At 52.8% G+C, this 20263-nt stretch overlaps 2 protein-coding genes across 3 annotated transcripts; both read left to right on the top strand.

Moving 5' to 3' along the window:
* The first annotated feature begins 35 nt into the window (after positions 1-35).
* On the top strand, positions 36-9441 carry Trappc6a (trafficking protein particle complex subunit 6A). Its single transcript, XM_048433338.2, has 6 exons — positions 36-189; positions 7491-7558; positions 7698-7815; positions 8348-8431; positions 8536-8629; positions 9216-9441. The coding sequence occupies exons 1-6, from the start codon at positions 106-108 to the stop codon at positions 9245-9247; spliced, it is 480 nt and encodes a 159-aa protein (XP_048289295.1). The 5' UTR covers positions 36-105; the 3' UTR covers positions 9248-9441.
* Positions 9442-10491: 1050 nt separating this feature from the next.
* Nkpd1 (NTPase KAP family P-loop domain containing 1) lies at positions 10492-18264 on the top strand. 2 transcript variants are annotated; one of them, XM_048433334.3, is made up of 5 exons: positions 10492-11267; positions 11971-12089; positions 13010-13459; positions 15073-15204; positions 16179-18264. In XM_048433334.3, exons 2-5 carry the CDS (start codon positions 11999-12001, stop codon positions 17972-17974), a joined length of 2469 nt encoding a protein of 822 aa, XP_048289291.2. In that variant the 5' UTR covers positions 10492-11267; positions 11971-11998; the 3' UTR covers positions 17975-18264. The 2 variants fall into 2 exon arrangements, with proteins under 2 accessions (XP_048289291.2, XP_085549626.1); XM_085693500.2 differs by lacking the exon at positions 13010-13459 and having other exon boundaries at positions 10518-11267.
* Positions 18265-20263: the final 1999 nt, after the last annotated feature.

Genomic DNA, 20263 nt, shown 5'->3' with positions numbered 1-20263 from the left:
AGGAGGCGTGGCTATATCAGAACACCAATCAGGTCGGCTCTATCTTCTGAGCTGCCCTATGGGAGCCGGAAGCGTTGTCTGGGAGCGTGAGGCGCGAGGTGGTGCATGGCGGACGCGGTGCTGTTCGAGTTTCTGCACACCGAGATGGTGGCGGAGCTGTGGGCCCGGGACCCAGACCCTGGCTCGGGGGTGAGCGGCACGCCGTGGCCTCGGGGGTGACTTCTTGGTGGAGAAGTGGGGTGCAATCAAGCCCTCCTGGCCTGTCATTGCTGAGGTGGCGTGAGATGACTCGGGGCAAGGGGCCTGGTCCTGGTGAGCCGTTGGTATTTAGGGTAATTGGCTATTACTAGGGGCGGATGAGGACTCGCCTCACCACCCAGTGTTCAACTCAACATCTTAATCTCCCTGTTCTTCCGTTTCCTCCTTAGAAAATGCACCTTAGCCGTACCCCGTCTCATCTTTCCCCACTGCCTGTGTGCCCCGGGTAAGCCGGGTAAAGTCTGTACAGATCGCATTATGCCCCAGCACACAGTGGGTCTTTTAGTAGGAATTGGCCCCAGTAGTGAGTAAAGACCCCACCCGGTGATGTGCAGGGTGTTGCTGGGGTCACTGAAGTATTGTAACCCATAATAGTTCCTACCACTTACGTGTTCCTTTAAGCTGTCCTTTGAGCGTTACACTCCTATTTTCCTGGGTCTTCCACCCCATCAGGCAGGTCAGCCTGACCCTTCCATCTGGGCCATGAAGAGATGGCTCTGTGTCACATTGACTCTCAAATAAAAGGTTTACAAATAGCTTTACGTGAGTCCGCAGAAATGTGGGTTTGCCCGGCCCTCTTCTAGAAGCTCCTACTACTGCCGCTGGGGTTCCACTGCTGGGATAATACAGTTGGTGGGGGTGAGGCCTGAGCATCAGGGCTCAGAAACTTCCCTGACTTTAAGCTACATAGCAGCTGTCATGGCTCAAGGCCTACTGTAGAGACTGTTCTGCCCCCTCATTATTATTTTCTCTCTTTTCTTTCCCGATGCCCTCCCACCCCCCACGCAATCTCCTGAGCATGTGGTCGTGAGGCAGGTTTTCACTGTCTAGTCCAGGCTGGCTTCTGATGAAGTCACTCTGGCTGGAAAGTGCTGGGATTATAGGTGTGCAGACTCCAAACAACTCTCTTCCTTCTCTGACTTGGGAAAAGCACCTCTGGATCAAACGCAGGCCCTTCTGTGTCTGGTTTGCTCGTTGTGCTCCCAGTGTGATACAGCCGGCCTCTGCCTCCCAGGGGGCTGCACCTGGAATCTATTCTAGTCTCAAACACTTGATCCTCTTCCCTACACTTCCCAAGTAGTAGGATTTGAGGCACAGGTTTTTCTTAATTATGTCTGTAATGATTGTTTGAATTTTTTTCTAATTCCCTAAACAGTATGATTTAACTCGATAGCAGTGACATTGTATTAGCATTATAATCATTTAGTATTACAATAATATAGAAGAGATTTGCAGTCTATAAGAAGGCTGGGTTCAGTGGTAGAGCCTCTGCCTAGAATCCTCCAGTGAGGAGCTGAGGGTATGACTCAGTGGTAGAGCCCCTGCCTAGAATCCCCCAGTGAGGGGCTGGGGTGTGGCTCAGTGGTAGAGCCCCTGCCTAGAATCCCCCCAGTGAGGGGCTGGGGTGTGGCTCAGTGGTAGAGCCCCTGCCTAGAATCCCCCAGTGAGGGGCTGGGGTGTGGCTCAGTGGTAGAGCCCCTACCTAGAATCCCCCAGTGAGGGGCTGGGGTGTGGCTCAGTGGTAGAGCCCCTGTCTAGAATCCCCCAGTGAGAGTCTAGGTTTTATCCACAGCACAACAAAATAAAACAAGGTCTGTGGAAGAGTATGTGGGTTATTGCCAACACTCCATTTCATCAGAAAGACTTTTGCAGTTTATGTGTGGATGTTAAATATTCAGGTCATATTCAGGTCCTAGAACAGCACCTGAGGCAGACTTGCTTTCATTTTCAGGATTGGGACTTTGGAAGAAGGGCCATGTTTTGGAAGCTGCACAGGCTCTGGGGACAGCCAAAAACAATCCCTCAGCTCCAGAATTTGTCTGTGGATAGGGAATCTGCCTGACCTAGCTGTTCTTTGCTTTGTAATGTTTGTCATTTGTCCCACTACTGGTGACATTTCTCCCAGCATCCTCTCTGTGTATTACCCCCCCTGTTCCTTCTACCCATGATCATGTAGCCAGCGGGAACAGCTCTAAAAACACACTGACTGGCTGGGCTCTGGTCTGTTTATAGGGCAGTAGAGACCCTGCTTTATCTCTCCCAGGAGAATAAGAGACAAAGACTCTTTGGAGGTGCTGCTGTGGTGGTGACTTCTCTGCACACCTCCCTGGCCTTCCCCTGCTTTCTGTTGTCTCGCTGTAGTCAGAGTTTTCTTTGGGCTGTCAACTCCGCTCACAAATATGGCATGGAGACTTGCTAATTATGAAAGCCTGGCCTTAGCTTAGGCTTGTTTTTAACCAGCTCTTACCACTTAAATTAACCCGTTTCTATTAAGCTATGCTATGTTGTACAGCCTGTGCTGCTTCCTTCCTTCCCTTCATGTCTCCTCTGTACCTCAGTTATCTCCTATTTCCTGTCTCTGCCTGGAAATCCTGCCTATACCTCCTATATATAGTCTATATTCTAGCTATTGGCTGTTCAGCTCTTTATTAAACCTGTCACAGCAGTACATCATCACACAGTGTACACATATCCCATACCATTTCCCCTTTTTGTCTAAATAAAAAGGAAAGGTTTTAACTCTAACATAAAATTGTAAAATTATACACAATAAGAACAATTATCAGGTAAGAATTACATTCACAAAGTAATTCAGTCCATTTGTATCTGGCATATTTGGAGAAAATACTCTACTATTTATCTTACCTTGATTAATTAAGTTTATACCTAAACATTTTCTATCAGAACTTTCCATCCTAAAACTATTTTTAGATCTCAAAACATTTTTTAGATAAACACTTTAAACTTATATGTCTCTCAACCTTAAACACTTTATACCTCATGTAAGTTTTTTTCGTTTTTTTTTAAATACTTATTTATTATGTATACAATATTCTTTCTGTGTGTATGCCAACAAGCCAGAAGAGGGCACCAGACCTCATTATAGATGATTGTGAGCCACCATGTGGTTGCTGGGAATTGAACTAAAGACCTTTGGAAGAGCAGGCAATGCTTTTAATCCCTGAGCCATCTCTCCAGCCCCAAGTTTTTTTTTCTGCATTTCTAATCCAGTCTTCAATACCCATTAGAGACCTGAGAAGGATATATTACCTTCTAAAGGATATATCTAAAAGGATATGTTTACCAAGTAAACAGGAAGTACAGAGCAAGCAATTTTCAAAACTATAGAAATGACAGAGACATCTGGCTGCCTAGACAGTCCCTCAAAGTTCCTCTGGAACATTGGGGTATTCATCTTCGGCCTACAGGCCTAGACTATCTGACAGACTTCTGTGAAGCAGGAATTTTTTGAAGGACTATCCTACACTGTCTTGGCAAAGTTTGGCAGCTGCTGTCTTTTGTATTCTGCTTGTCCAGTTTGGACAACATGCTGACAACAGTTGAGGCAAGGGCAGTTTCTTGCCCAGTGACTAACTTTCCCACAAATAAAATCAAACTCCATATGGAGGTTCTTCAATGCCCATCATCCTTTTTTTGAAGTAAGTTGGTGTTATCAGGAGTAGATGTGTCTCATTGTCATGAAAAGCCTTATGTCATTAAAAGATTTTAAATGCCATATTTTGTAGGTCTTTGAACTGTTTGAAGACTGTCTATCTAAAATATATCTCTATGTGATCCTGAAAACATACCTGGGGCTGGAGAGATGGCTCAGCGGTTAAGAGCACTGACTGTTCTTCCACAGGACCTGGGTTCAATTCCCAGCACCCACATGGCAGCTCACAACTGTTTGAAAATGCAGTTCCATGTGATCTGACACCTTCACACCAATGCACATAAAAATAAAGTTAGATAAATCATTAAAAAATATTTTTAAAAAAAACATACCTGGGCTGGAGAGATGGCTCAGAGGTTAAGAGCACTCACTGCTCTTCCAGAGGTCCTGAGTTCAATTCCCAGCAACCACATGGTGGCTCACAACCATCTGTAATGAGATCTGGTGCCCTCTTCTGGCATGCAGGCATACATGGAGGCAGAATGTTGTATACATAATAAATAAATAAATCTTTTAAAAAAAAAACATACCTAATATAACTACAAGTTTGATTGTTACATATGATTAACTACTAACCTATGTTTCTTAATTATCCTAAATGGCTTAGAGTAATAGCTTTTTGTTGCTGTTTTCATTATTTGTTTTTTGCTTTTTTGAGACAGGGTTTCTCTTGCCCTGACTGTGCTGAAACTCATTTTGTAGATCAGGCTGGCCTTGAACTCACAGATCCACCTGCCTCTGCCTCCCAAGTGCTGGGATTAAAAGGCGTGTGCCACCATTGCCTGGCATTATAATAACATTATAATAACAGACTAGAACTTTACATTGCATTTTTTAATGCGCTGCATAGATACAATACGCTAAACAAGAGTAGCAGCATAAATACATATAACAAAAATAACCTTAAATATCAATATACAAAAACATCTTAAACAAAAGTTGGAGCATATAAACAGTATAACAAAAATGACCTAAAATTTGTATCAGTATGCAAAAATATCTTAAGGAATAGAAACATATATAGTATAACAATAATAACCTTAAATTTGTATCAGTGTACAAAAATCCATAACAATGTAAAATATTTGAGACTAGTAGTTGGTTTTTTAGTTTGAAAGTAGATTCAGCTGGGTGGTGGTGGCGCAGGCCTGTAATCCCAGCACTTAGAAGGCAGAGGCAGGCGGATCTCTGTGAGTTCAAGGCCAGCCTGTTCTACAGAGTGAGTTCTAGAACAATTGGGACCGTTTTTGTCTTTAAAAAAAACCAAAAGGAGGGGGCTGGAGAGATGGCTCAGCGGTTAAGAGCGCTGACTGCTCTTCCAGAGGTCCTGAGTTCAATTCCCAGCAACAACATGGTGGCTCACAGCCATCTGTAATGAGATCTGGTGCCCTCTTCTGGCCAGCAAGCAGACAGACAAAACACTGTATACATAATAAATAAATCTTTAAAAGGAAAAAAAAAAAAGAAAAGAAAGCAGATTCAGTTCAATAATCTACTCTCTTATCCTATCATTTCTATATCCCTCCATTTTCTTTTCAGATCTGGATCCCTGAATCTAATCTCCTTTGTTCAGCTTTTTTCCTTACCATCCCCCTGTAACCAATCCCCTAAACAATGACGAACATCCATAACCCACCAAATAACCAAAGCCCACCCACCCCACTTCTTGGGAATGTGAACGTCATGTTCTCTAGACTGTTTCCTGTTGTCTGGGGTGACTGCATCTTTAGAGGACCCTGAGAAAATTGGGATAATGGTCAAGTCCTGGGAGAGCTAGCTGTTGTCCAGTCTTGGGGTGATGGAAAGGTGCAGGCTTTTCTGAAGTTTGGCTGAATAGTTTGTGGGGCTGGACCATCTCAGCAAGCAACTCTGAAGCTGTTCTGGATGTAGAGTTTTGAGGAAACTGCAACAGAGGTGTTCTGAGAGGCTGGGTCACCTGGGCTACTTGTCTTGTCTTTTGTTCTGGAAACACACAAACTTCATTTCTTTGTTTGTTTGTTTTTTGGTCTTTTGAGACAGGGTTTCTCTGTATAACTGCTCTAGCTGTCCTGAACTAGCTCTTGTAGACCAGGGTGACCTTGAATTCAGGCTGCCTCTGCCTCCCAAATATTGGGATTAAAGGTGTGCACCACCACCACTGTCCAACTCAGAAACACACAAACTTTTAAAGGTAACATATCACAAGTCAGCTAAAGATGGTTTTTGTTCTGTGTTTGAGCAGGTAAAGGGCATCTGTTAACTTCCTAAATTTGTTTGGACTGCATGACCAAACTGTATTATAAGTCTCTCCATCCATATCCTAAGTCACAAGGACCTTGCAGCCAACACGATTTGTCACATCACATCTCATCCCCGTCTCAGAGCTGTTCCTACAGTGAAACGATCAGCATGTGTCACCTGTCCTGTCGTCTGTTTGGTTTCCTGTAGTCTATTTGGTTTCGGTTTGTTTTTGTTTTTTGTTGTTTTGTTTTTTCAAGACAGGGTTTCTCTGTGTAGCCCTAGCCATCCTGGAACTCACTCTGTAGACCAGGCTGGCCTTGAACTCAGAGATCCTCCTGCCTCTGCCTGGCTATGCTGGGACTAAAGGTGTATACCACCACACCTGGACAACTCTAGGTGGTCAGTTCTCTCCTTCCATGTGAGACCCCAGGATGTAACTTGGGTCTTTGGGCTTGGCTGGCACTTTTACCCATTGAGCTGCTTTGTTGGCTTGCTTTGAAGTTTCATTTTGTTTTTATTCTTTATATCTTGGTGTTTTGAGATAAGATCTATTATGTAGCTCTGGCTGTCCTGGAACTCACTATGTGGACCCGGCTGGCCCTGAATTCACAAAGATCCACCTGCCTCTGTCTCTGGAGTTCTGGGATTAAAGGTGTATACTATCACGCCCAGGGGGGTAGCGTTTGAGATAGAGTCTCTCAGTATGTAGCCACAGCTGACCTCGAGTTTGTGATTCTTCTACCTCAGCCTAAGTGCTAGGGTCACAGATTGTACTGCCATGCCTGGCTAACACCTTGATTTGAAATGTAGGTGCCTTCACCCAAGCCCCCTGCACTGAGCTAGCCCCTTGATTGTGGCGTGTTGAGGTGCCATCGAATACAAGGTCTCAGGCATACCTTATTGCTGAGCCATACCTCCAACCTTTTCCTGTCACTGTGTGAGACAGGGCCTCATGTAGCCCAGGCTGGTTTCAGCTCACTGTGGTTGAGAATAACCCTCATGCTTCTGGTCCTCCCACCTCTGTTCCCCAAGTTTTGGGACTATAGGGGTACCTCACCACAGGTGCCTTGAATTTTTTTCTCATACGGGGTTGGCCCCAAGTTGCCCACACTGACCCTGAATACACTAACTCAGGCACCATGTGACCTTCTTGCCTCAGCCTTCCAAGTAGCCCGGATGACTGGTCTGCAGAGGGCCTAGGGCAGCCATGAAGTGCAGTCTGCCTTAGCTCCCCAAGGTTGAATGCAAGTAGCGCTCCCATGAGCACCTGGAACAGCATGCCTGCTCAGCCCGACCCCTCCCTTTTGTGGTAGGGTATTTGTGCCAGCAACTGACAACCTAGGTGAACTTGGCAGCTAGGCCCCAACCTCAGGGACAACATGGGGCTGAGGACAGATGAGGGCTGGGTTCAGAGACTCTACCTGGATGGAAGACCAGGACAGCTTTCGGGAATCAGGTAGAAGGCTCTGGAAGCTGAGCTTTCCCGGCCGAGGGGAGAGAAAGCTTGGGAAGAAACTGGTACCGTGTCTTCCTGAACCTCCCTTTCTTGACCTTCTAGGGAAAGAAGAAGAGCCTGTCGGTCCTGGAGGGCCTGGGCTTCCGCGTGGGCCAGGCTCTGGGTGAGAGGTGAGAGCCAGCTCCACCTGCCTTCCTCTACTGCCTGGGAGGGTGGGCAGACCTGATATTGGGGTTTCAGCTGGAAGACCTAGGTGGGGAACATTTCGTGGGCCCAGATGTCCTGGCTTCATTTGACATCCTCCTCCAGGCTGCCCCGGGAGACACTGGCCTTTAGAGAGGAGCTGGATGCCCTCAAGTTCCTATGCAAAGATCTGTGGGCAGCCATGTTCCAAAAGCACATGGATGGACTCCGAACCAACCACCAGGTGGGTGTGTGAGCAGGCCTGGTTCAGCGCCAGCACCTGGCCTCCAATTTGGGGGCAGTGGAAACCCCACAAGGAAACCTCCCAGTGGGCTCACTGGGGACTTGGGAAGCAAGAACCATAGATTCTCCATAATCATCTACACCTTCTCCTTGGAGCCCCAAAGGGAAGCCAGGGCTGCAGTTGGGTGCAGGGCTATTTCTGTAACTTCAACCTGCCTGTCAGGAGTGAGCTAGCTAGTGGCCTCAACATGATGATTCTTGTCCCAGGCTTGTGGTAGTCCCCATTGGACGCCCACACTGTGCCCATTCCCTGCCACTGTTTCATGGGCCAGGGCTTCAGCTTCCAGCACTCCTGCCAGATAGCGACTGCTTCCTAAGAAGCCACGTGTCCAGCAGGGTGGCCCATGTGCTCCTGGGTGCCCAGGTCCCCAGAAGCGCTGAAGGATTGGGTGCTGGGGTTCTTGGGTCCGTTCCTTGGGTCTCCTCTCCCTTCTGTCAGTGCCCAGCCTCACCAGGCTGTTTTCTGTCGCCAGGGGACCTACGTGCTTCAGGACAACAGCTTCCCCCTCCTTATTACCATGGGCTCGGGGTCACAGTATCTCGAGGAAGCTCCCAAGGTACTGGGGAATACAGCAAATGCCCATCTGCCCACCCCCTGCTACACCTCTGGGCCCCAGGGCCTGGTGTCCTCTCCCACAGTGGTCTGTATCCCCCATCCTAGTTCCTGGCCTTCACCTGCGGCCTCCTGTGTGGTGCCCTCCATACGCTGGGCTTCCAGAGCCTAGTCACCGCCTCTGTGGCTGCCCTGCCTGCCTGTAAGTCACTCGGGAGCCCTCAAGTGTAGGCTTTGGGGCTTCCCCATCCCTGGTCCCTCAGTGTTGGGAAGGGGAACCAGAGTACCAAACCACATCTGACAGGGAATTTGAGGCCCAGAGACAGCTAACATGAACATATCCATGTACCCAGCCTGCGACCCTGGGGTGCCTCTAAGGAAACAGGGTAGTAGTGGGGCATCTTAGGCAGTCTGGCCAGGTTCCCTGATGACTTTGAAGGGTGGAAACCTACCACCCATCTGCTGTTATCTTAACCCATAGGACACTGCTGGGCTTGAGCCCCACTCCTCCCAGTGGGCACTGCCACCCCCTCCTCACCATTGTAGGGACCTGGGATGAATGAGCAGACATGTCAGGAGCTCGGGCCAGCCCTCCTACCTCCTACATGTTCAGTCACTTACCTGTCCCTGGGCTCCCTCTTGGTCTGGGATTTGGGCCAGTTGGGTAGGGGCAGTCCCTTATAACCCACTTACTCCAGGGCTCCCCAGGCTGCTGGTGCAGGTGAGCAGCCAGCCTGCTGACAGGCTTCCTGTCTCAGCCCCAGTTAAAAGTGGCCCTTCCCTTCCAGGTAAGTTCCAGGTGGTGATCCAGAAGTCCTGAGGACCCCAGCCTCAGGAGATGGTGGCACTGTGGCCCTGTCTCAGCGGTCACCTCTGCAGGTGGTCTTGAAGCTGGAGCTCACAGGCTCTGAACTCATCATATGCTTCAGACCAGGGAATGGAAGGAGATGGAGGGACACTGGGGCATCACCCACATGACAAGTGTTCAATAAAGGTTCTTTCCACGAAAACAGACCCATGCAGTGGCTGTCACAAGTCCCTCTGCTCCCACCCCCACCCTGAACACCAGGCCCAGCTCACAAGCTCTGCCAATGAACAAGTCTGGGGCTGCCCTTGGCCCAGCAGGACACGGTACACGCAGCTGCACCCTGCCACCTTCTTCTGGTTGTATTTGTAGCATCTGAGGCTGCACCTGGATTTGAGCCTGGGCTCTGCTGCTCACTGCTGAGTGGGTAGATACCCAGGCCCAGGGACTGCAACCTGCGGTGGGGCTGAGACCTTCAGGGGAAGGAACAAGGGCCAATGGTTCTTTATTAGTTTTTAATTATGTGTATGTCTGCCGAATCTAGTCCGCTGCAAGAGCAGTATGCATTAATTATGTGTTTGTCTGCCGAATCCAGTCCGCTGCAAGAGCAGTATGCATTAATTACTGAGCTTTCAATCGCTCCAATCCCCAACCCCCAGACAAGGTCTCTGGGCTGGACAGGACAGATGGTTCAGAGGCTAAAAGTGCTTGTTGCTTTTGCGGAGGGCCCGGGATTTGATTCCCAGCACCCACACAGTGGCTTACAACCATCTATAACTCCACTTCCATAGGATGCGAAATGTCCTGTTCTGACTACTGTGGGCACCAGGTACCTACACATAAAAGCAAACAAAACTGTCATATAATAAGATAACAAGACAAGGTCTAGCTATGTAACTCAAGTTGACCTTGAACTCATAGGTGGTCCTCCTGCCTCAGCCTTCCAAGCGATGACTGATGAGTGTCACCAGGCTCAACTGGGTCCCTGTGGTTGTGGCATCCACCTCTAGAGAGATCCAGATGTCCCCTGTGTTCCCTGGCCAGTCCCTCCAATTTCCTACAACTAAACTCTTAGTACCACAGGTTGCATAGCTGACACCCTGCCTGGTCAGCCCCACCCTAGTCCCCTCTCTAGATCCAGCAGCCTTAAATTTCTGCCCTTTCTTTGCTACACAGCCTAGTGGACAGGACTGGCACTCCACGGTTCCCCTCCTCAGATGGGCCAGGGGACATTCCCCAAAGAAGGGAAACTTTACAGTGGGAAGAAAGTAGCCTGGCCTCGACAGCAGGAGGCAGTATGGCCACCCAGGCCCCCACTGATGCAGAGAAAGAATGCCACAGTATGGAGGGCCCTTTTCCCAGCATCATCCTGGTCCGACCAAGTACAGGGCAGAACCCTGGAAGTCAGCACTTCCTTTCAGCTCCCCACTCTGTGTGGTCCGGTGCAAGAAAGAGGTTTTGGGTCTCTGGGCCTCAGGTTTCTCATCTGTGAAGTGAGCATGACTTCTGTGGGCTGTGATGATAAAGGGGGCTACCGAGTGACCAGGTTCAGGAGCTGCTCCCTATGTGTGCTGTTGCCAGGTTTCTATGCGAGGCATCCAGAGCCGAGCCTGGTAAATGGGTCAACTGGTGCTGGCCCTAAGCGCCAGCCCCAGGTTGTATGGACTCATCCCTTTGACAACCCCAAGAAACAGGTGCCAATCTGGCCTATTCATCAATGAGGAAGCCGAGGCCCAGAGAGATGAAGTCACTGGCCCACGGACACACAGCTGTGCCACAGACTGGTGGAATTCTTTCGGCCTCCTCCCTCCCAGCAGAGGTGCGCAGAAACCTGGTGGGAGGATTGCTGGGGACTCTCCACCCCTTCCTGGGTTCATCCAGTCCAAGGTACCCAGTACTAGAGAGCAGCAGACCAGGCGCCTGCCCAAAGGGCGGGGACACACGCTGGAGAACCGGCCGAGCGGGCGCCACTGGGCTCCAGCCAGGCCTGCGTGCGGCCACAGCAGGGAGCTGGGGCCCGCGGGGCCACCACCAGGTAGGTACTGGGAGCCCTGACTGGGATAGGGGAGCATGAGGTGGTGGGCTGAACCGTTGGTCTGATCCCCAACCCTAATTACCCAGGTTCCCATTGCCCTGGGTCAGACAGTATCTTCCCCAGCTCATCTCGACTCCTCTGAACCTCTTAACACGCTGCGCGCCCCCACACCACTGCCTGAGTCTCCTCAGAAGGAACCAGTTTCACTTTGCCACAGACGTCCCTTCTCTCCATCCCCGTGTTTAGTTCCCACATTTATTTACTTACGCTTGCTTTTGTTTTGTGAGAGGTCTCGCTATGTAGTTCTTCCTGACCTCAAACTCAGAGATTCCCTGCCTCTGTTTCCTGAGTGCTGGGATTAAAGATGTGTGCTACCCTGCCGGGCAGTAGGGTCTCTTAGATTTTAGAGATTTTCTGGCGCTGCTTGGTGGCTCCCCAGATCAGGCTGCATCAGCCTCCTATAGCGCCCCCCACCCCGCGCCTCAAGTTCTATACTGGCCCCACAGTAACCCCTCATCATCTGGCTATTGGCTTTCCTTCATGGGGCCATTCCAGCTTCTCTCTTCAGTGCCTACTCCAGTGACCCAGGGAAACCCCCCTCCCCCAAACCTGAACTGTGCCTCTTGCCTGTCCAAGGTCACAAGAAGTCATCTTAGACTAGGCCAGAGGCCCCACCAAGCTGATCACTGACCCTTCCATCTAGGACTGGGCCACTGACGTCACGGCCCGCCATGCAGAAGAACTGCAATGTCCACTTCACCAAAAGTGGCCGGATGCCCAGTGAGCAATACTTTTTGGATCCTGACTCGGGGCACCAAAAAGGTAAGAGTTCAGTTTTGAGGGGGTGGAGCTGCGGCAAGAGAGGTGGGTGGGGTGGGTGGGTGCTGAATTTATGTGCACCCACAGAGACAGGCTCCAGGGAGAAGCCACAAGAGCCAATTGTTGTGGCACATGCCTGGAGTCCCGGCATTTCCCAGGCTGAGGCAGGAGGATTGTTGCAAGTTCCAAGCTAGCCTGGGCTACAAAGTGAGAGTGGCCTTACTGAAAAGAGCTGAGACAGGGTCTCGCTCTACAGCCCAGGCTAGCCTTGACCTCCTCGGCTCAAGCACTGCTCCTACCCCAGCCTCCCGTGAATCTGACACTCGAGTCATTCACGGCCATGCTTGGCTCTTGTAGAACCCAAAGACTGGAGTGTTCACTGTGGGGGGAGGGGGAGCAGGGAACTCCCTTCTGAAAGTCTCCAGGAGGTGGGGGACAATTTCCAGAGGAATCATACGGTGGGAGGAGGGGAGGCCCCCCGTTGAGTGTGTCTGAGGGAGTGGCTCAGGCTCCCACAAGGACCAAGAGGAACAGGAAGGGAGCTGTCACAGACTGCCGGGGTCTGACAGCTCAGGGCCCACCTGCCTTCTCAGCCCTGGCCTGTCCCTCTCCATGCCACTTCCAAGTAGATCCTCAGCCATCCTCACCCCCTAGGGATGCAGGAAGTTAGTCTCAGAATTTGGGGTGCCAAGATGCACGAATGTCTGGTAGTGTCCTCTCTCTGTCCTCCCTGGGAAGCACGGACCCTGTGTGTCCTGTGTCTAACCTCATCTGGGTTCTTCTTGCCCCTCTCACTCCTGGGGCCTCTGGGGCTCCCATGGATGCTCCAGTCCAGCCTTACCAAATAGCACAACCTGGTTCAAACCAGTGTCCTCAGGGGGACTGGGACCCAGTCCCAGTCACCTCCACTTCCTTCCTTCCAGGATGCTGTCGTCAGTGGTACCAGGACCCAGTGGCCACTCACGCCCACAGGCCCTGTCAGCTGCCCCCCAAGGCTCACTGGCAGCAGGCCTACCGCAGCCACCGGGGTGGCAGTGGCTGTCGCAGGTGTCCCCAGCCCCTCATTCTGCAGAAACAGCAGCGGCAGCAGCAGCAGCGACAACCCCCACCCCTTCCTCCCAGCCCGCTGCGGCAGCGGCACTATCCAGTTTGCAGGACCCAGAAGGGGTCACCTGCAATCGCCGCTGCCCGCATAGGACCAGCCAGCGCCCCCCAGCCTGCCACCTCATCACCCACAGCAGTATCAGCCATGGCCAGCAGCAGCCCAGCCCTGCCCTCTGCAGCCGGTGCCCTCCTGGAGCCCAGCGAGCCCACCGAGGCGCGGCCTCTGCCTGCACCCCCAACCTGTGGCTCCTTCACCTCCTATGGCGCCGGTGCTCAGCCCAGGCCTTCCTTTTGGGGCTACATCCCCATCTGCCTCGCTTCCGCTCCCTGGCTGGTGGTGCCTTGGGCCTGTCCTCACTCTACACACACTGTCAGGAGAGGGTTTATCCCAACCCCTTGGTCTCTTCCTCAACTGTTGGGGACCCTGATTTCTGGGTCAGGCCTGTGCCTCTGCCCTGTCCCTCGGCTGGTGCCCTGCCTCTGCTTTCTCTTTTCTTAGCCCTCCCTCCACAGCTCACAAGGCCAGAGAGGCCGTGCGGCAGGAGGTGATGAGGACCTGGGACAGCATTTTGGCCAGCTGTGGTGTTGGGGGGGCACAGGTTGAGAGTGAAGGTTAAGGAAGATGTGGGGAGTGCATGGAGGAGGGGAGAGCACTCAGGGATGGGGGACACGGTCACCTGGTGCAGTGGGTCACAGGAAGAAGCTCAGTAAGGAGTTACAGGATCACTAGGTGACAGTCATGTTGAGGACAAATAAGACAGGCAGGAAAGGGGAACCTGGCTTGGAATGGGGCCATCGTTAGGGCAGGGTCATATTAGGCACTGAGGTGGCCTGCTCCAGGGACAGTCAAAGGCTTGGGGTGTCTCTCAGAGAAGGGGACACTGGGAGGAGGCAGCTACAGAGTCCATCAGGAGGAGGGAGGGGCTGGCTCATGACCCAGGTTTGGGGTGGCGATAGCAAAGGTGGGGACCCACAGCTGTTTCAGGACCGAAAGCAGAGCAACAGGAATGAGTGGGCACTCATGGCAAGGTTGGGCATGTACAACCTTGCCATGGCGCCCGGGGCCGGGAAGTCCATTTCATGCTCAGGAAAAGGAGGCTTAGTAAGGTGAGGCCACCCATCGATTAGGTATGGTTGGGGATGAGGTCCACCCAGGCCACTGTCACCTCAGCTCACCTTCTCCTAAGTTCTTCCTGGCTCTGCTACCAGGCACAGCCACACCTGGCAGCCCACTGCATCAGCTTCCACGATTGGGCCCTACCTTTTGGACACCCTAATTCTAGGTCTAAGAAGTAATGTTCAGGGGTACAGGGTGCCCCCTGCAGAGGGGACATTGTGGTTCTTGTGCACAGGGCCTTCTGGAATGAGGAACTTGTGTTCTAAATTGTCATTTGACTCAGGGGCATTGACCCACGACTGGGTCAGCCTCCTTCCCCTCCTTACTCCCTAGGGTCTTTGTCACAGAATGGACAAATGGCTCACAGGCCTTGCTCAGTTCCTAAGTCCCTGTGAGGAATTAGGAAGTGTGTGACGCTTTTGGGGGGTATGAGAGAGTACTATAGCCTCTGCGGGCCTTGTGCCCTAAGAAAGGTCTATGGGATCTTCCTAGGAGAACCACGGGTATGCAAAGGGCTGAGCAGGCCTACTGATCTAGAGCCAAGAAGTCCAGATTCTCCAAATCTCTGGGTCAGGGCTGGGGCAGAGCCTAGAAGGGGCATAGATGCCCTTCCATGGAGGGGCGGGACCTGAGTCACCTTGGGGATTCAGGGAGGAGGATGCTGGTGGCAGAGCAGGGCTGGCTGGAGGCATGGAGGGCACATGGGATGAGGGAGGGTGGCACCTAACCAGCCTCATTGACTCAGTTTCCCTCTCCCACCTCTAGACATCCTGACGGAGGATGATGTCTACTGCAGCTGTCTGGCTAAAACCTTGTGTCACGTGCCTGTCCCTGTGACCGTAGGTTTCTATGCTCCCTTTGGCTGCCGTCTTCACATGATGCTGGACAAGATCATGAGTGAGTGTCTGCGGGGGTAGGGCAGGACACACGGTCTCTGGTCCCTTTCCTGTTCGCCAATGCCCATCCTCTCCCTGTCACCTCCATCCCCACCAAATCTACTCTGAAGAACCTTCTTGAAATTTACTCTGGCCCTTCCCCACCCCTGCTCAAGAACATTCCTTGCTCCCTAGTACCCTAAGGAGAGAGCCTGGGTTTTTCACTAAGACTGTAAGCCACATCCCTGCTTTTGATGCAAGCCCTTCACTCTGGTGGGGGTTGAGAGGTCCCCAAGACCCCAAGCACACAGATGTACGCCGAAGATGCCAGCAGAAAGTTAGCCAGCTGTTGGACACAGCCTTTGCCACGCTCCATCATGGCTGGAGTTCAGCTCCTGCTTATCCCGCATTGCTCTAAGCGTGCAGTGAGATAGGAGATGAGGACACAGAAAAGGGTGCTCTGAGTTCCAGCCCTGGGCTAGGTCGTGGGCAGGGCGACGGTCCCGCTCACTCATCACCGGTCTCACATCCTGTCCCAGAGGACTCAACACCCATTGTTCAGATGCTGCCAGCGCCTCCTTGGTGCTTGGATTGAGGGATGGCTCTGCCCTCTCTGAGAGACACACCCATCTGTCCTCAGTAACACCAAGAGTGGGTTCCCACATTTCATTCATTCATAATCCATTCATTCATCTTGTTTCATTCATTCATTTATCCATCCATTCATCTCCTTGTACCTGGGCATTTCATTCATTTGTCCACCTATCCATCCATTCCCCCTGAGTATGGGGAATGGATGGATGGGACTTCCAGACTGCCTCACCCTCTTGCCTGGTCCCAGTTCTTTCCACCTCTGTCCCATCCTCTCTCCAGGGAGGTCCCTACTTTTGTCTTCGACCTCCCAGTCTCTCTTCAAGCCTCCCATCTCCACCTATGTGCCCTTGGGCCTAGTCCCTCCCTGCCATCTCCGCTAACACCTTCCCTCCCCTCCCTCAGCGCTGATGCAGCAGGAGGCCGCGCAGCGCGAGAGCGAGGAGCTGCAGCGCGTGCAGTGGCGACCGCGGCGCGTGCGCGGCTGGGGCGTCCCGCAGCTGTTGTGGTTCCTGGTGTTTCTGCAGCCGGTGATCACCGAGCTGCACCTGAGGCGCAGGAACGTGCGCTTCCTGTTCATCCGCTTTAGCGCCTGGCAGTACGCCGGCACCGACAAGCTGTGGGCGGGGCTGGTGACCACGTTGTGCGAGGGCATCCGCCACCACTATGGCGCGCTGCCCTTCAGCGTGTACTCGGTGCTGGGCAACAAGCCAGGTGGCCCACGCGACGGCCTCTGCCAACGCGAGTGGCACTGCCGACGCCGCGTGTGCTTGGCACTGCTGGCGCTGCTGGCCGCGCTGTGCCTGGGCGTGGGGCTGCTGTACCTGTCGCTGGGGGGCCATGCGCCAGGCCACTCGGGTCGTGGCGTGCTTAAGGCTCTGGGAGGCGCAGCCACCACGCTGTCGGGCTCGGGGCTGCTCATGGCAGTGTACTCCGTGGGCAAGCACCTGTTCGTGAGCCAGCGCAAGAAGATTGAACGTCTGGTGTCGCGTGAGAAGTTCGGCAGCCAGCTGGGCTTCATGTGCGAGGTGAAGAAGGAGGTGGAGCTGCTCACCGACTTCCTGTGCTTCCTGGAGATCTACCAGCGACGCCGGCTGCGCGTGGTCCTGGAGGTCACCGGGCTGGACACGTGCTACCCGGAGCGCGTGGTGGGAGTGCTGAACGCCATCAACACGCTGCTGTCCGACAGCCACGCACCCTTCATCTTCATCCTGGTGGTGGACCCCAGCATCCTAGCCGCGTGCCTGGAGAGCGCGGGCAACATGAAGGGCACCGCAGACAACGGCTACCTGTTCCTCAATCGCACAGTCACGCTGCCTTTCTCCGTGCCGGTCATGGGCCGTCGCACCAAGCTGCAATTCCTGCACGACGCGGTGCGCAGCCGCGACGATCTGCTGTTCCGGGAGTTGACACGCAAGCTGCAGCCACAGAGCCAAGGCTCGGGCGCCGGCGAGGGAACTCAGCTGCTGGCGGTGGAGACGCAGGCGGATGGGGAGCGCACGCAGGGCCGCGTGGACGCGGAGGCTGCGCGGCGCATCCAGGAGGCGCTCTGCTGCCTGCACGACGAGCACGACTGCTTGTACGAGTATGTACCCGACAACGTGGTGTCCATGCGGCGCATCGTCAACACTGTGCCCATCACCGTGCGCCTCTTACAGCAGCAACAGCACCAGCAGCCGGACCGCGTGGGACCCACCCCGCGCCACGCTGTGGCTTGGGTGGTGCTCGCCAACCAGTGGCCTTGTCGCCTCAGCTGGGTGCTGCAATGCCTGGAGGACCGGCAGCAGGCGGGGGGCGCGCCCGAGGGCCGCGCACGTCTCTGGGACGTCTTCTGCGACAACAGTCGCGAGCTGCACACCATGACCAAGGCCTTACAGAATGTGCTGGACCTGGATGGCGACCCCGAGCTTTTTGAGCGCTTTCTGGGCACTGATTTCCCATTCACTGTGGCCGAGGCACAGAGTTTGCTGCGCTGCACGGTCAACCTGGACCATTCCATCCGCCGCCGCATGGGCCTCATCAGGGCGGTCAGCGCGCTCAAACCACCCAGCCCACCCAAGTCCCCATCCCGGGATGATCCCCAGGCCAGTCACCGAGCCAATAACAAGGCAGGGACATCCCAGGTGGCCCATGGATCAGGACACAGTAGAGAGGCACATCACCCTGGGGACCGGACCGGCAAGCCAAGGCCGATGGCCTAAAAGTCCTTTAATTTCAGGGGTGTAGAGGTCGCTTGCGTTTGAAACGGAGAACACCAGCAGCCACAGGTGGCAGCAACATTCCGCCTGCCCTGATGAGGGTGTGAAGACAGGGCTGGGCTCAAGACCAAAGGGGTTTGGGATGGCATACACCCTGGTGACTTTGGAAGCCAAAGGGCGGCAGGTAGTAGCTTCCTGGAGTAGGCTGTCAGCGCACCAGTGTCTGAGCCAACAGAGGGGCCAGTGAGGAACACAGGAGTCAAAAAAGCAATAAAGGAAACTGTGGAAAGCCAGGGCTGGCCTTCATGTCATGGATTTCTGGCTAGGTGAGGATGCCACCTGCCCCAACCTACTTCCTGCTCAGGGAGCCGGGCCTCTGAACTGCATCCTAGCAACTGATGTTGGCATCCCAGGTGGTAGGAGGCTTGCGGGGGTGGTGGGTGAGGCTGCGGGGGCAGGGGAGATGAAGGGGAGACGCCAAGTTGACTCAGGCAAAGGGAAGCACCCAGGCCTCAGGGGATCCCAGGCCTTTGTTCCCCACACCCTAGCCTGCCCTCTGTGGGCAGAGCAGGAACTGACATTTCCCAGGGCGGTGCCTGTGACTTCACCAGGTGGCTCCACCCCTCAGCATGTTGGTTAAATAGGCCTCAGCCATATGGGGTGTGGACTGCCTTCCCCAGATAGGCAGGTAACTGTCCAAGAGGAACTATTAAGGATATGCCTGTTTTACAAGTCACTCCGGGGCCACTGGCTGGGGCTGGTTACTGACTGTGAAGCCACGTCACCAGCAGGGAAGTTGAGGAACAGAGATTGAGACATGAGGGGAATATAGAGTCAGAGAGCAAAGCCAGATGGGACAGACTGTGGCTGGCTTGGGCCCTTCCCTGCTAGCATGATCAGAGACCAGGGATGAGTGTCACTCCTGTTGGAGAGTCCCCAGTGGTCAAATATGCTACGCTCAGGCTGGGGTCCCTCATCCACTACAGTGTGGAGAGAACTCAGCCCTGAATTACACAGACACCTATGGTCAAAAGGATGACTTTGTTTTGTGGTGCTGAGGATTTATGACAATCTCCTGCCTGATAGACAAGCTCTCTACCACTGAGTCACACCCCAGCCCCTCACTGGGGGCTCTAGGCAGGGGCTTACTGCTGATTTACACTCCTGACCAAATCAGTGACTTTTGAGCCAGGACCCGGAGGACTAAGAGGACAGTACCCCTCACCCAGAAACCAAGAACTCTCTCCCACTCTCAGGCTATGTGGTTCATTGGTTGTTGGTATTGGCTTCACATCCCTTAGGTCTCGGGCTAAGCCAGTCCACCCCTGACTTCCTTGGTCTCTCACAATTACTGGCTTAGTGAACACAGGTCAGAGGGTCCCTGTAAACCATTAGGAAATGTGTCTTTCAGCCTTGTTGTGGCTAAGCTCATGTTTGGAGTTTCACAGTGCTGGACATGGCGGCACACACCTTTCCTCCTCCCAGAACTCCAGAAGCAAAGGCAGGCAAATCTTTGAGAGGTCCAAATCAGCCAGGGCTGCATAGTGAGACCCTCTCTAAAAAATAAATTAACTAAAAATATATGTTTTAGAAAATGGCTCTGCAATCAGTCAGCCAATAAAGGCATTTGCTGTCAAGTCTGACAAGCAGAATTAGACCTTTACCAACCACAGAGTGGGGGTTGGCAAGATTGCTGCTCTTGCAGGAGACCAATCTTTGGTTTCCAGAACCTATGTATGTCAGGAGGTCTAATATGGGACAATGGTCTTGTACCCTCTTGTTTATATTGTATTGTTTTAATAAAACGCTGATTGCCAGTAGCCAGGCAGGAAGTATAGGTGGGGCAACTAGAACAGAAGAATTGTAGGACGAGGTAAGAGTCAGTCCGCTGTTGTCACAAATGAGAATGCCTCACTGATAAAAGGTACCAAGCCACGTGGCTAACATAGACAAGAATAATGGGCTAATTTAAGATGTAAGAATTAGTTAATAAGAAGCCTGAGTTAATAGGCTAACAAGTTTATAATTAATGTAGGTCTCTGTGTGCTTCTTTGGAACTGAATGACTGCAGGACTGGGCAGAACAGAAATCTCAGTCAACAGAGGTACCAACCACTTCCACCTGTTACTTCAGCTCCAGGGAATCCTATGCTCTTTTGATCCCTGTGGTCACTGCTCTCACACAGAAGTACAGGAAGTCACTGTACTGACAGGGCCTCCAGACTCCACCAGGTCCCACTGATGCACAGGCTGTGGGGGTCAGATGTCTCCCTTCCCATCTGCCAGGCTGTAC

Source organism: Myodes glareolus, chromosome 1, assembly GCF_982192425.1.
Source record: "Myodes glareolus chromosome 1, mMyoGla1.1, whole genome shotgun sequence".
Classification (NCBI taxonomy): domain Eukaryota; kingdom Metazoa; phylum Chordata; class Mammalia; order Rodentia; family Cricetidae; genus Myodes; species Myodes glareolus.
Note: the sequence above shows the minus strand (reverse complement) of the source record. Positions and strands in the feature narration are given on the sequence as shown.

What these genes read in the sequence shown, in the direction of transcription:
- Trappc6a (XM_048433338.2), top strand. Translation starts at nt 106, where the DNA reads ATGGCGGACGCGGTGCTGTTCGAGTTTCTGCACACCGAGATGGTGGCG. An exon ending in GGCCAGGCTCTGGGTGAGAG is followed by an intron (nt 7,559 to 7,697) that starts GTGAGAGCCAGC and finishes ATCCTCCTCCAG; the next exon opens with GCTGCCCCGGGAGACACTGG. An exon ending in TGTGGCTGCCCTGCCTGCCT is followed by an intron (nt 8,630 to 9,215) that starts GTAAGTCACTCG and finishes CTTCCCTTCCAG; the next exon opens with GTAAGTTCCAGGTGGTGATC.
- Nkpd1 (XM_048433334.3), top strand. Translation starts at nt 11,999, where the DNA reads ATGCAGAAGAACTGCAATGTCCACTTCACCAAAAGTGGCCGGATGCCC. An exon ending in CTTCACCTCCTATGGCGCCG is followed by an intron (nt 13,460 to 15,072) that starts GTGCTCAGCCCA and finishes TCCCACCTCTAG; the next exon opens with ACATCCTGACGGAGGATGAT. An exon ending in GATGCTGGACAAGATCATGA is followed by an intron (nt 15,205 to 16,178) that starts GTGAGTGTCTGC and finishes CCCCTCCCTCAG; the next exon opens with CGCTGATGCAGCAGGAGGCC.